The sequence below is a fragment of the Poecilia reticulata genome, linkage group LG2, assembly GCF_000633615.1.
Source record: "Poecilia reticulata strain Guanapo linkage group LG2, Guppy_female_1.0+MT, whole genome shotgun sequence".
Lineage (NCBI taxonomy): Eukaryota > Metazoa > Chordata > Actinopteri > Cyprinodontiformes > Poeciliidae > Poecilia > Poecilia reticulata.
The window spans coordinates 26,674,624-26,688,672 of NC_024332.1; the positions used below are offsets into that span (position 1 = coordinate 26,674,624).

General features: G+C 39.6%; 1 protein-coding gene across 1 annotated transcript in view; it reads left to right on the forward strand.

The window, feature by feature from the left end:
• Nucleotides 1-4,787: 4,787 nt before the first annotated feature.
• The window catches only part of LOC103457655 (NACHT, LRR and PYD domains-containing protein 12-like), a 14,851-nt gene continuing 5,589 nt past the window's right edge, over nucleotides 4,788-14,049 (forward strand). Inside the window, exons 1-5 of the mRNA XM_008397948.2 lie at nucleotides 4,788-4,883; nucleotides 6,140-6,278; nucleotides 6,962-7,081; nucleotides 7,896-8,125; nucleotides 10,210-12,037. Coding sequence (XP_008396170.1) covers nucleotides 6,151-6,278; nucleotides 6,962-7,081; nucleotides 7,896-8,125; nucleotides 10,210-12,037 — 2,306 coding nt within the window. The 5' untranslated portion in view covers nucleotides 4,788-4,883; nucleotides 6,140-6,150. The remainder of the gene's footprint in view (nucleotides 4,884-6,139; nucleotides 6,279-6,961; nucleotides 7,082-7,895; nucleotides 8,126-10,209; nucleotides 12,038-14,049) is intronic.

Genomic DNA, 14,049 nt, shown 5'->3' on the forward strand with positions numbered 1-14,049 from the left:
CCATCTACTGGATGTGCTGCGTCACTGACTGCTGCTGGAGAGGCTGGAAACACTCACTGATCTGATCTCTCCATCCTTCTTCTCTCTGCAGGTGGGCGGGAGATGTGTTCCTGTAGAGAACGGTCTCTGTGTCCTGCTGATCTCAGAGGTTGAACCTTCATCACTTTCAGTCTAAAGAGACTCTGACTGGATCATGATGATGACCTCTGACCTCCAAGATGTTCCTCCTGTTTATTTTTTCATGTCTGTCATTTAGTGTCTGATATTGTTTGTCTCTTTGGATCAATAAAGATCCGATTCAAACTGGGCTCCATTTAGAGGCTTCATGGAGTTTTGATCTGAACTGGATTCAACTGGAAAGTTGATCTTTTTTCTCTGATTCATTTTCATCCTGGAACCAGAAATGATCATAGAATGGAAACATGGGAATCATTTTCAGTTCAGCTCTGAATCATGAAAGACACTTCAAACCTCTTTTCTCTGCTGCTTCTTCTTCTGCTGACATCAAAATGTTCCTCAAAGCTCCCAGATAAAAGATGCTTTACTGGAAACTGCAGAGAAACTTCAGCTTCCATCACAGAAACCAGTTTAACCAGTTGTCCCACTGGATGTCCCACAGAAACTCTGATGTTAGAGCAGTTTTCAGGAACATCCAGCATTTTATCTGAAAAACAATAAAGATTTGACATATTTTTTTCTTTTTATAGTCATTCTGAAATCTCTAATTAAGTTTTGCATCATAGTCATTGATTCTTTAATATTTCTCAGTTTGTTTCGGTCATTAACTTTTTAACTCCATATTTCATGTTTTGTGTTTTCTAGAGAACTTTAGGTATCACATTAGGCTCTTTACTGTGATTTTACTGATTTATTCAGACCTCAGAGAATCACTGGGATAATGTGCTGATTGGTTCATGTTATTTGTTTTCATATTTATTCTAATGTGATGTGGATTCATGGCCAATAAAAGTTTTTAATAATTTTCTTTGTTTTTTCTTTTCATTTATCTGCATACAAATATAGTAACTGCACCTTTATTTTAATCGTCTGACATGTAGATTATTGTATTCAGAAAACAAAGAAATAAATATATTTTAAAGTTTTCATCTTTACTTTTACAGCTTTATTTAGTAAAAACAGAAACATCCTGTGATGTTGATCTGAGCTTTTTAAAGTGTTTAATTAAGTTAGAAGTTTGTTTTGTGTTATTCATCCTGAAGGTGTTTAAATAAAACACATGGGAACCACTTAATCGATGTTGTTTTTCCTCCAACTTCTTAAATTGCTTCAAACTATAAAAGTACTATTATAATACTTTCCGGTGTTTCATTTTGAAAGATCCCACAGGAAGCGTATGTATGATTTTTCCAGCTTCATCGTAATTGAAGTCACCACGTTTAGCCACCAGAGGGCATAAACCCGGAGCTCCGGGCCTCTCCTTACTGGCGGTTATCTAACCATAAGATCTCGCTGCTCTGAATGAAGCGAGTCTGAAGCGCTGTAGCTATGGTATGAAAAAAGCTATGGTATGAAAAATGTGTTTGTTGGGCCGCAGGGATCTGATCAGGGTTAAAAGTAAGGGGGTACACAGTACCTGCAAGAGAGGGGAGCGACTGTCTGCTGTTAAAAGTCAGTGGTGTGAGCGTTGCTCCTTCACCCTGAGGGGGGGGGGGCGCCGGTCTATGTTTTCCAGCTGAATAATGTGTAGTTGCGCCACTGGCGCAATTCTGTGCATTTCGGTTCCATTATCAAAATAACTAGAAGAGGAGGAGTTTAAAATTAACTAATCAACCACAGCTGCTAGTGGTTTTGAGTTGATCACCTGTTCAGGTTATTTTACCTTTGTTTACCTTTGCCGTGGTGCTTTACAGCCGCTGTAGTTTCTAAAGGTTCAATAAACGACAAACTTGGACTAAGGATCTCGTTCATCTGTTACTATACGTCATTCACAACAAACATCAAACACGGTAAATATGTGTCATTAAGTATTTAACAAACAAATGGCTTCTACCGTGATAATTATGTAAAATTAAATTATCTAATTAAAAAATAATAGTTTTATTGCTCTCTGGCATCTTGCTTTGAGCTCAGAGTCTGAGGATTTTCCTCTATCAAAAATTTATTATTTTTTTGCTTCTTATTTAGTGGAAATGTTGATGAGATTTTCTCCAAAATAATAACCTTTTTCAAGCTAAACTGTTGAAAATGAGAAGCTAACATTCACAAATGACAGTGAAATAAAATCCAGTCCTACATCTGGTTTGAGGTGATTCCTCTGGAACCTGTTGGAGGACAAATATCCCAACTTCAGAAGATGAGCTTTAACTTAACAGAGCTCTGTGGTTCCTCCTATCAGTATGAGAGTCAGGGTGAGGAGGCACCATGTTAGGAAGAGAAGTGGAAGCTGCAGGATCTTCAGAACAAACAAGTCATGATGCTGGGCTACTGATTATCCCTCTGTCTGGACAGAGGATCAATATAACCAGTTTAAAATCTAAAATGAATGGTTATATGCCAGACATGGAAACTAGGATCACTTCATGCCATGATGTTCAGAATTTAGGTCTCATGGCATCTCAAGGTGCATGTCAACATTGCAGCCAGTGGGCTGAGGGAGGAAATACAACTTTATTTTGTAGCAATTCAAGAGCTACCCAGCGCTTTTATCACTTTGCAAAAAAATCAGCACAGAAACTCCACAGCAGACAAAGAAGCAGTTATATATACTTTTGTCATAGTACCCCCATAGACGCCCATAATAACTTTGAACAAACAATTGGAGAACAATAAGGTGCCTTAAATGTTTGAGCAGTAATTTAGATTAATAATTTACATTTCATGTTGACTAATTTATATGATTTTTCATGGATGTAATTTATATTGAACTTTGTATCTATTGAATATGCACATTGATTGAAAATTATTGGAACTATGTATAGTGCAAAAAGGTTCCATCATCCTGCAGGTAGAACCCCACAGCCTGCTGGTGCTGGATGTGGACGGGTCCGGTTCCACCTGCTCCCTGTGCCGAGCCGCTCTCCTCAGCTGGAGGACCCGTGACTCCTGCAGTGACCTCTGACCTCAAGGCCCCACTTTTCCTGTGTTCACCGTCTGATCTAAGGCTTGTTGTAACTCATCCCAGTTTCTTCCAGACTGGTTGTAGATGCTGACGCTCCAATAGCAGTCTGTGTCACTGCAGACCTAAAGAAACCTCTGACTTCTCTGTTGCTATAACCAGTGGCGCAACTACACATTATTCAGGTGGATGCGAAAACATAGATCGGCGCCCCCCACCACCCAACCCCCCGAGGGAAGGATCGTCAGGGTGAAGGAGCAACGCTTTCCAGTTGTTGCTCTCTCGTGGATATAGATGGTAACTACAGCTACTTGATAAAGTTAGAGAGTTTACATTCTTCCGATGAGTACTTTCATATTAAGAGCGATAGGGACGAGTTAAATTTCTCGTTTAGCTTTCATATTAAAATAATACATTTTACTTTTCTTGTTCGCTCCCTGAAACTTTTATTCGAAAGCAGCAAATTATTTTTTCCAATACCACCGTATAATATTCAGTCTTTAAAAACAGAAGAAAGTATTTAAATAACATTAATAGCAGCATTGTTGCATGCGTAATACATTTATTCACAGATTAATTCAGTCATACAACAGACTGCAATTTACTATGTAATATAAACTAGTCATATTTTAAACTTTATTAACTTTTTACATATAATTTTTCTCCATTTGGTGTTTTCATCCTGCTTGATGCTCCGATCTCAGCTGTTTGAATTTTATTTCGAACACATTTTTATTATGTATATTTTTTCGAACTTTGATTCCTGTGGAATAGAAACTGAAACTAACTTTGTTCTCCTTTTTCAGATCAGCCTCCATTTTGAGTGGAGGGTGGAAATAATGTACTGACTTGTTAACAGAGGTAAGTCTTGCCGCTCCGGGTCCCCAAGTGTCTCTCTCGGTTCTCTGGAGCCTTTCTAACCAACGGACCCACAAAGGCTTCCCGGGGCCTCGGCCACCTCGGCCTGGGTCGCTCGGCTCTCATGGGGTCCCCGCAGCAGAGCTGTTTTTACTTTGTTAGAGGTCTTAACCAGAAAATTGGATTAAATGAAAAGCTTTAATGTGAGACGTTGCTGCTTATAATGCTAAGTGAGGTTACATTATGGACCTATAAGTAACACAGACAAATATTGAACAAACCATAAACACACAGCTCAGTGCAATCAATTTGATGAATAATCGACTATATGATATAACTTTTAAAAACTCGTTTACACTTTTTTTTCTTTTTAGTTTTCAAGAGTGAGCTAACATCTCTGTCTTTATGCTGCACTCCTGCTTCTTTGTATTTGTGATGTTTGATTTCTATTCTATTTTCTTCTAGTTGCTTTAGAAATAAAGTTGTACTCCATGACAGATCATCATCTTAAGCTTATCTGTTTGTGTGGAGCAATAGTGAAGTTTTCAGATTTAACCTGAATGAACTGAGAACTTAATGTAACTTTTACAGTCCATCAGTGTTGTTGCTGCAGCGACTCTCTTTGAATCTTCGGTATTTTAACCTAAAAACCAGAACAAAAACATTGTAAACTAGTTTCTCTGCTTGTTGAAACCAACAGAAAGTGAAACACATCACTACGTCCATCATCAGTCTGGGTTCAACAGAACCTGATGTTTCTCTTGTCTGTGGATCAGAACCGGCTTTAACCAGTCCACAGATTTCCTCTCTTCCTCCTCACATTTCGTCTTTTTCCAGGTTTTCCTCTTGTTGATCCTTGGAGCAGGAAGAAACTTTGTCTCTCAAAGCGCTGCTGGAAAAATGCATCCCGATCCAGACTGACTGTGATCCAGAACCAGTCGGAGACTCAGTGACTTTCTTGCTTTATTTAGCACCATTTCAAACAAGATTTGCCATCAGTCAAAATCTGAATTAGCAGGTCAGGCTTTTGAAAGATCATTGATCAGCCAGAAAACTGCAGTTGATACACCTCTAACATTAACAATACATTTAAATGGAGAAATAATCATATAATAATAATAAAAAAAGACATTTTAGAGGATTTTTTTTACCCATGATTCCTTTCTTGCCGTGGGTCCAGCTGGTACCTCAGCTGGATACTGTGTCCCTGAAAGCTGCTCTGTGTCTCTTTAGCTGAGAGGAAATCCTGCTGAGCTGCACACATGACCTCAGAGGCTGACATGTTGCTGAGATCCCAGCTGGACCCGGTTCTGTCTGGAGGAGAGCTGTGGACCCGACCTGAGCTGCAGCTCGCTCAGAACCTGAGGGAGCGCATCATGACTACAATAGAGTCAGGATGCGTTCAGGTCCACTGTGGGAGCTAAATAAGTTCGTTAGTTCATAGGAAATGTTCACTCCTTCATTCACCTGATTCGAAAAGGGATCTGCTGGGTCCTGCTGGCCGGATCCTAATGTCATGTTGTGGTGTTTGTAGTTGGAACCAAATGCAGAAGCTGAGGCAGCTTGTAAGTGAAGAGGCTCTGATGCGTAACTGGGTCTTTTTGACCCGCTGACGTCATCTATTTGCAATAYCTTTGTAATGAAAAGTTTTCAGCACTTCATCTTAGAGATATTCCTCAAAAAGCATTACTGATATCATGCAATTAAAATTTTTATTTTACCTTTTACACATTTTAAGAAATAGCATGATTTGGTGAATTTACAAAAAGTGTCTTATTTAAAGCATAAAGTGAACACTTACTAGAAAATATTAAAAAATTGTTTTCAAAAGAAGGATTTTGTAATCTCAGACTAAAATACAAATTCAATGTTTATAACATCACAACCACAAGAAAGTGTTTTTGCATTTCAGTCTGTGATGTGAATCTATGAAATAGTTTAACTGTGAAATTAAAACAATGTCCAAACTTTAAACAATTCAAACTTTTGTATAAGGAAATGGTTTACACTAAGTATGAGAACCTGTCTTGATGTATTATATTGTTGTTGTTACATTATTGTTGGCATAAACATTAACAATATTTTATAGTTAATACTGATACAGTTATTATTATATCGTTGAGTTTACTGCATTTATCAAGAATCAGGAAGTACAGTTACTGGAACTGGATCACTGGACTGACTGGTTCTGGTTTCTCTCTCCAGAAGTCCAGAAGATGGAAGATCTGGATCTAAAGAAGGACAGAGCAGAACCTTCAGGATCCATCAGTCCATCTATGAGGAGTGACTGGTCCAAACCTGAACCTCCAGGCTTCAGTAATGAACCTGGACCCTCCGACAGAAAGTAAGAAACCAGTTTATAACTGATTCATGTGATTCTATAGAGATAAAATATAAATATTAACTGGCTGATTTCAGTGTTTGAATAGAAAGTTTTTTTATTTTTATTTTAAATGACCGTAAAGCTAAATAAACATGAAGGATGTTGGTCAGTAAATCAGAGTTTGAATGAATCAATGATGAAAATGTTGCATGAAAACAAAAACCACTAATAAGGTGAAAAGCAACGACTCAGAAATTATATAATGGGAACAATGGGCCCAGTTCTTGGGTTCTGGTCTTTATTGACGCCACATCAGCTCTGCACACCAGATGAACAGCTTCAGTTCTGATATTCTACCGCTAGATGGCAGCAACGAGACGCTGTGCAGTGCATTGTGGACTTTGTAGTTCTAGTAGTGGATACTGTAGAAGTACTTTGTGGACTTATGAAATATGATCTGATCAGCTCCATCAAACTGGAACATGAGCCTGTTGTCCTGCAGGTTCTGCTGTGACCCATGTGACCCAGACCAGTAGAACCAGTTCTGGAGAAAATGTTGCGTTTGATCCAACAGATCAGTCTGAATGTTTCACTCTGGAGCTTTAGATCTGCAGCAGTTTGTAGTCAGAGTTTCTTCTCTGGTTTTTATCTCAGAGTTTATCACGGATTGATGTGATCTGAATAACAACATGTTTGTGTTTCAGAGGGCAGAACCTCAGAGGGAGAGCAGAACCTCCAGGATCCAGCTGTCCCTCCATAAGGAGTGACCGGTCCCAAGATCCTCCTCCAGACTTCAGTACTGAACCTGGACCATCAGAACCAGAGTAAGAAACCAGTTTCTAACTGGTGGATGTGACTCTGCAGACAACAACCAGGTTTAACTTTGATGTCTGATTAGAAACTGATGCAGAGATAAAAAATATAATTTAAATGTAATTTTATTTATAGCAAATTTTCTACATCAGGGCAATACAAAGTGCTTTACAGGAATTCAAGTCCATAAAAGGAACCAAACCACATGGGCTCAATAAAGATGTACTCCTCCATTGTAATAACTAAAGATTACAATGGCAAACAATAAACCAGGACAATAAAACTACAAAGTGAACAGAACCAAAGTCCAAAGGATCATCATGAATTCAGATTTAGTCGACTCAACTTTATACTAAAAGACGTGAACTTTAGGTAACTTGTTATCTCTGCTAGCATGTCCACATAATGCTCTTCCACAGTATAAGGCTCTTTATAAAGAGATCAGATGCAAACGGGGTGAGTCATGTTTACTGGTGTTCCACCATTAAAGAAGGATCCAACTTTCTCCACTGGAATCCAAATCAGAGTCAGTTTCTGTTTTTTTTTTCAGTCTCTGATGGATCAGTTTTCTACTCTGGCACAGACAGAATAATCATTATTGTCCCAGAACAGATTCAGATGTATAAATACAACAAAAGGAAGATGAGTCATGATACCAGATATATAATGAAGAACTTCAAACCAGAGATCATCAATGTTCTGAGGTTCTGTTCTGACCCAGTTTCTGGCCCTTAGTTTGTGGTGGATCTTTATGAACATCTTCAGCTTCACTAGGATAGCTCCAGCCTGTTAGTGAAATATTTCACTGAAGAAATTTTGTCACAGGAGGAGGGAGAGGAGCACTGTTGGTGAGGAGGAGCAGCTGTCCTGCTGTGGTTTGTGTCAGAAGGTTCTGATGGATCCGTTCTCCACCAGTTGTGGACACTGGTTCTGCAGAGAGTGCATCAGGGCATACGGGGACCAGTCTTCTGGACCCTTGTCCTGCCCCCAGTGTGGAGAAAGACCTAGAGCAGGAACTGGACTGCTGACAGTCAATCAGAGCAGCTGTGCTCCAGGTGAGACTGAACACCTTCAATCCTGTTGTCTCTGATGGACATGTCTTTTGTTGAGATTTGGAAATTCAAGGTTTTAAATTACTTTTTGTGATCAATTATTTCCACTAAAACTCTGTTCACATTGCAGAATTACCCATGTCACCTGCTCTAAGTACGAGACTTTATAGAATCAATATGATGAGGTTTACAGTTAATTTTATTTGGGTTCCAGGCCATGGCTATTTAATGTCATTTAAGAGGCATTAAATGGCAGACAGGATGACTAAGGGGTACCACAAATCTTGCTGAAAAGGACCTTTGATCTACTTTTATTGATTATTACACCAGGCCTTAAAGGTTCTGCTTTAAAATTGGAGCTGGAAAACACAAATGAAGCTGAAGTTGGCTTCCAACCACAGCTTCTAATTCAGGAAATGACTAAAAAGCATGTAATTTCTCACTATCTTGACCATTTTTAATCTGGAGTACTTGGAGACTTCAAACATGGTGTAGGTTATTCTATACTAAGGCCACAATATTTCAAATCAAGTTAGTGGCTTTTTTTTAAAGCTGTATTTTATTTATGAAGCTTCAGTACAGGATTATTTCAGTGCTTTTCATATATCTGGACCATATTCAAATGGACCATGGTCACCATGTTCTCCCTATACTAAAGAGAGCATGAAGATTGGGCAAAAAGGGATTTTTTTAAATCTCTGTGACAGATATCACTGAAAAGCCCCCTGTTTCAAGGTTGGTTGAGTATTTAAAAAAAAACATTTATTTAGTATAATTTCTTCAGAACCCCTCTTGGCCTCCGTCTAGAACCACTCCTGGGCTGCAGGTCAGGTGCATTTTTGCTTAGCATGATTTTTCTTTATTAATAGGAAGTCAGATTATCCAAACTGGTAAACCACATTAATAAAATATTAGTGAAATAATATATTAAATGACCACTAAACTACGGTGGCCCTGAGGTGCAAAGCACTACAACATTAACGAAGCACAATTACAAATTATGAAAGCACTACAACATTAACGAAATCGCTACAACATTAAAGAAAACGCTACAACATTAACGANAACATTAAAGAAAACGCTACAACATTAACGAAGCACAATTACAAATTATGAAAGCACTACAACATTAACGAAATCGCTACAACATTAAAGAAAACACTACAACATTAACGAAAGCACTACAACATTAACAAAATGGAAGAGGTACGTCCCAGTGGGAGACCTAAGAAATCGCTGATGGGACTACAGCTCGTTTTACTTTTGAACCAGAAGTTTTTCTGGAGATCCTTTTCACAGTGATGTCAGACAATGGCCGCCATAACTCGAAGAGGTGTATCTTTACTTCTGGTGTGATTTTGCTTAAACACCCCTAAACAGTACCTAAACAGGGCTAGAAATGCCACCGGTAACGACATAATCAGTGTTGCATGTTCAACCACACAACCTACTAGGTTTGCTGTGAAGTGACTCACTTTGTGCTAAATGCAATAAAACTGATCATCTTTGTAAAGCTGGAAGTAATTTTAATGGATAAAGAAAAAATGGTGAAAAAAAGCCTGCTGTACAGCTGCTTTAACAGAAAGAGGGAAGGAAAGTGTGAGACATGCCTTTGTTTACTCTAATATCTCAGATTACAGTATATATAGTATTTACAGTACGAATGTAAAATGTAATAATTCTAACAATCTGTTTATATCTAGAAGTCTAAATAAGTCCCACTTCATATCCAGTCTGTAACTGTTCTTTAATACAATTAAATGCAGTCTCTGACAGAGAAAAGCCATTCTAAATCTGATCACTAAGTGATACAATGAGCAGTTTCTCTGACAAATTACAGCTTTTTCTCCAGATTTCTTTCAATAAGGCTGAAAATTTCAGGGAAAAACCTTTTTTGTCGATGCTTCATCTACAAATGTGTTTGTGGGAGGAAGTCATATAGAAAAAGTAAAATGAATACAATGGTGACACAATGCAGAAGTGTTGATGTTCCTTAACGCTGCTGCATTAAATTTTTAGATGGTTTGTTTAAACTAAATCACTAACTCATGTTTTTCAGTATATTGACTTTTTTTCTGTCTCAGCAGATGTTCTGCAGGAGGTTCTAGATGAACATAAAATCAGTCTGAGGACAAGATGTGAAAGTGTGACGGAAGGAATTGATGCAACAGGAAGTAGAACCCTCCTCAACAGGATCTACACTGATCTCTTCATCACAGAGGGACAGAGTGAAGATGTTAACACCCAGCATGAGGTGAAACAGCTCGAGAGAGTTTCCAAGATCCAGCAGCTCCATGGGTCTGCAATCAGGTGCCACGACATCTTTAAAGTCTTCCCTGACCAACATGGAGTCATCAGAGTGGTTCTGACCAACGGCATTGCTGGTGTTGGAAAAACCTTCTCAGTGCAGAAGTTCACCCTGGACTGGGCTGAGGGCTTGGAGAACCAAGATGTCAGTGTGGTGGTTCTGCTTTCCTTCAGGGAGCTGAACTTGATCAGAGCTGAGCAGCACAGTCTTCTCTCGCTGCTCCACGTTTTCCATCCAACACTCCAGAAGCTCCCAGCAGAGCAGCTGGTTAAATGCAAACTTCTCTTCATCTTTGATGGCTTGGATGAAAGCAGAATGTCACTGGACTTCAACAGCAGTCAGCTGGTTGCTGACGTCACACAGAAGTCATCAGTCAACGTTCTGCTGACAAACCTCATCCAGGGGAACCTGCTTCCCTTGGCTCTCATCTGGATAACTACCAGACCTACAGCGGCCAATCAGATCCCTCCTTCATCGGTTTCCAGGGTAACAGAAGTACGAGGCTTCACTGACGCCCAGAAGGAGGAGTACTTCAGGAGGAGGTTCAGTGATGAAGAGCTGTCCAGCAGAGTCATCTCCCACATCAAGACCTGCAGGAGCCTCCACATCATGTGTGGAATCCCAGTCTTCTGCTGGATCACTGCTACAGTTCTGGAGAGAATGTTGACCTCAGAGCAGAGAGGAGAGCTACCCAAGACCATGACTGACATGTACTCACACTTCCTGTTGGTCCAGACAAAGAGGAAGAACAAGAAGTACCATGGAGGACATGAGACAAGTCCACAGGAGCTGATGGAGGCTGACAGGGAAGTTTTTCTGAAGCTCGGGAGGCTGGCGTTTGAACATCTGGAGAAAGGAAACATCATGTTCTACCAAGAAGATCTGGAGCAGTGTGGTCTKGATGTCACAGAGGCCTCAGTGTACTCAGGAGTTTGTACAGAGATCTCAGAGATCTTCAAAAGAGAGAGTATGATCTTCCAGAAATCAATCTACTCCTTTGTTCATCTGAGCATCCAGGAGTTTCTAGCTGCAGTCTACATGCTCCACTGTTTCGCCAGCAGGAAGTCAGAGGTGATCAAGACATTCCTGGGGGAACATGACACTCTCAGGTACACATGGATGTTCAATTGGTTCCTGGGAAAACAATACATAGAAACATCTTTAGGTGAGTTCATGGAGAAAGTCATGGAGAAATCCCTCAGCAGTAAAAATGGCCACCTGGACCTGTTTGTCCGCTTCCTTCATGGTCTCACTGTGGAGTCCAACCAGAGACTCTTAGAGCATCTGCTGGGTCAGACAGAGAACAGTCCAGAAACTATCCAGGCAATCATCACCAACCTGAAGAAGATGAATACTGATAGAATCTCTGCTGACAGAAGCATCAACATCTTCTACTGTCTGATGGAGATGAACGACCTCTCATTTTATCAGGAGATACAACGGCTGCTGGATTCAGGGAAGCAGCTCTCAGTGACTAACTGTTCAGCTCTGGCCTACATGCTGCAGATGTCAGAGGTTCTGGATGAGTTGGACCTGGAGAAGTACAACACATCACAGTATGGACGTCAGAGACTGATTCCAGCTGTGAGGAACTGCAGAAAGGCTCGGTGAGTCCAGATGTTTTCACTGTATGAATGCAAATTCAGCACTATTGTCCTCCTGTTTCTTCTTCTTTTTCAAGTTGATTCTGGATTATTTCAGCCATTCAAACATATATAAACATTCAGCTCATCCAGGTCAACTGCAGCTTTTGGTTTTTAGAAATTTCAAACATGGAAACTTTCATCAGTTTTCATGTTTAAGTGAATAAAAAACCTTAAGAACTCTAGAAAATCTGTTTCATCTGAAAGATCCAATTAGTCAGAGACACATTTTAACTTTAAACTCCTCTTCACTCATTGAGCTGCTACTCCATAATTCACCTTTTTGGATCTTTGACTGTTTTTATAAAATCATTGTTTAGGTTTGATATAAAATGTAAAATAAACTCCAGCATTGCTGTTGTTGCCATGGAAACTAGTTAGAAACTTAATGAGCCAACTTTTCCACCTCCACAAGTTTCCTCTTGAGTTTGTAAATAAGAAGAAAATGTGGTGATTGTTGTCTGGTTTCAGAAAAGTTCCTAGTTTCTGTCAGAATAAAATATACATAATTGATCCCCAAGGGAAAATTGAAAGTTGAAAGACACGCCACAAATACAAAGTTTGTAAAATATATACATACCTAACTGTTACGCCCCCAAGGTCTAGGGGTCCAGGGGCGATAACATAAAATGTGTCCAGAGGAACAAATGGGGTGTAAAATGATTACAAGAAAGTTTTTCAAAACAATACAATTTAACCCAACTAATGCAAAACAAAAGGGGTCAACAAACTAAAGAATATTAAGTGCAAATTTAAGTTACAAAAGGGTCCAAACAAGTCAATTCAAAGTAAACTCAAAATAACCCAAAATGGGAAAATGGGGAACACACAAAGGGAATGTTAAGGGGAGCACAGAGCCTCCCAAACACGACACTCTAGCTTGTGAAGTTAAACTAAAGCAGTCAAGCCACTTAGCAGAACAAGCAGAAACAAAACTGTTCAAAATTGCCACAGCAGTTGTACAAAATGGTTAAAACAAATTGCCTAAAGCAGTTGCTAACACCAAACAAGCGGGACAACTTTACAAAACCTCTACAAAATAGCTGCCCCTCTAGAGGAATGATTCAGGAGCCTTTTATAGGGTCCAAGTGAGCCTCATCAACATCTGATTGGCTTGATAATCCTCTGCTGGTCCAATAGTGTAACTGCTCGCCAACAGCCTTCAGACCAGCCAATGAGGAAGGTGTGCTCCCACAGCTGATCCTGCATAACAAAAGGAGCCTGCACAGCCTCAAGAGGCCAAGGGCCGTAACAGTGATAAATTCAGAATGACTAGATATAACAAACAACAAATAAATAAATAACAAGCAATCACATATAATATATTAATCAATAAATAACTATAAATGAGCGCAAGAAATTTTTTTTATCAATTAGCATAGACTTGGGAATTGTAAAGCCTAATGGCAACAGGCAGAAATGACTCATGATGTGGAGGCTCCTGCAAGTCTTGATGTGGGAGATGATTCTGTGGTGCACTTTGGCAAAATGAGTCTCTGGCTGAAGGTGGTCCTATATCCGGTATCCGACCAGCATGTATTGGGGAGGATCTCCCTTTCAGGATGCTCTAATAACAATTTTTTATTAGCAAGCTTTAACAGCGGAAAATTGACAAACAGCTTCTAGATTAAAATCTAAAAATTTAGTAATCACACCTTTCTCCAGTCACTATACTGTGTCATCAAACTAAATGGTGCTTTAGGATGCAGTTCCACTCGTCCCCAGATATTGAAACAATCTTGGCAGCAGAAAACTTTAATATCCTTGGTCGGAATCCTGTCCTGACAAGGTAGAACCCTTTTCGGCCCAGTTCATGTGACTTTTCTGTGTGTCCTGGAAAGATCTCATTTAGTCCCAGCCAGGTTTCACAACAAACCATTTTCCTCATCAACTCTTCATCTGCAGCCTTTGTTGAAGCTGTTAGCTGGTCCTCCATGAAGACCTGCAGAGACATGAGCTTCAACTCTTTAGACATC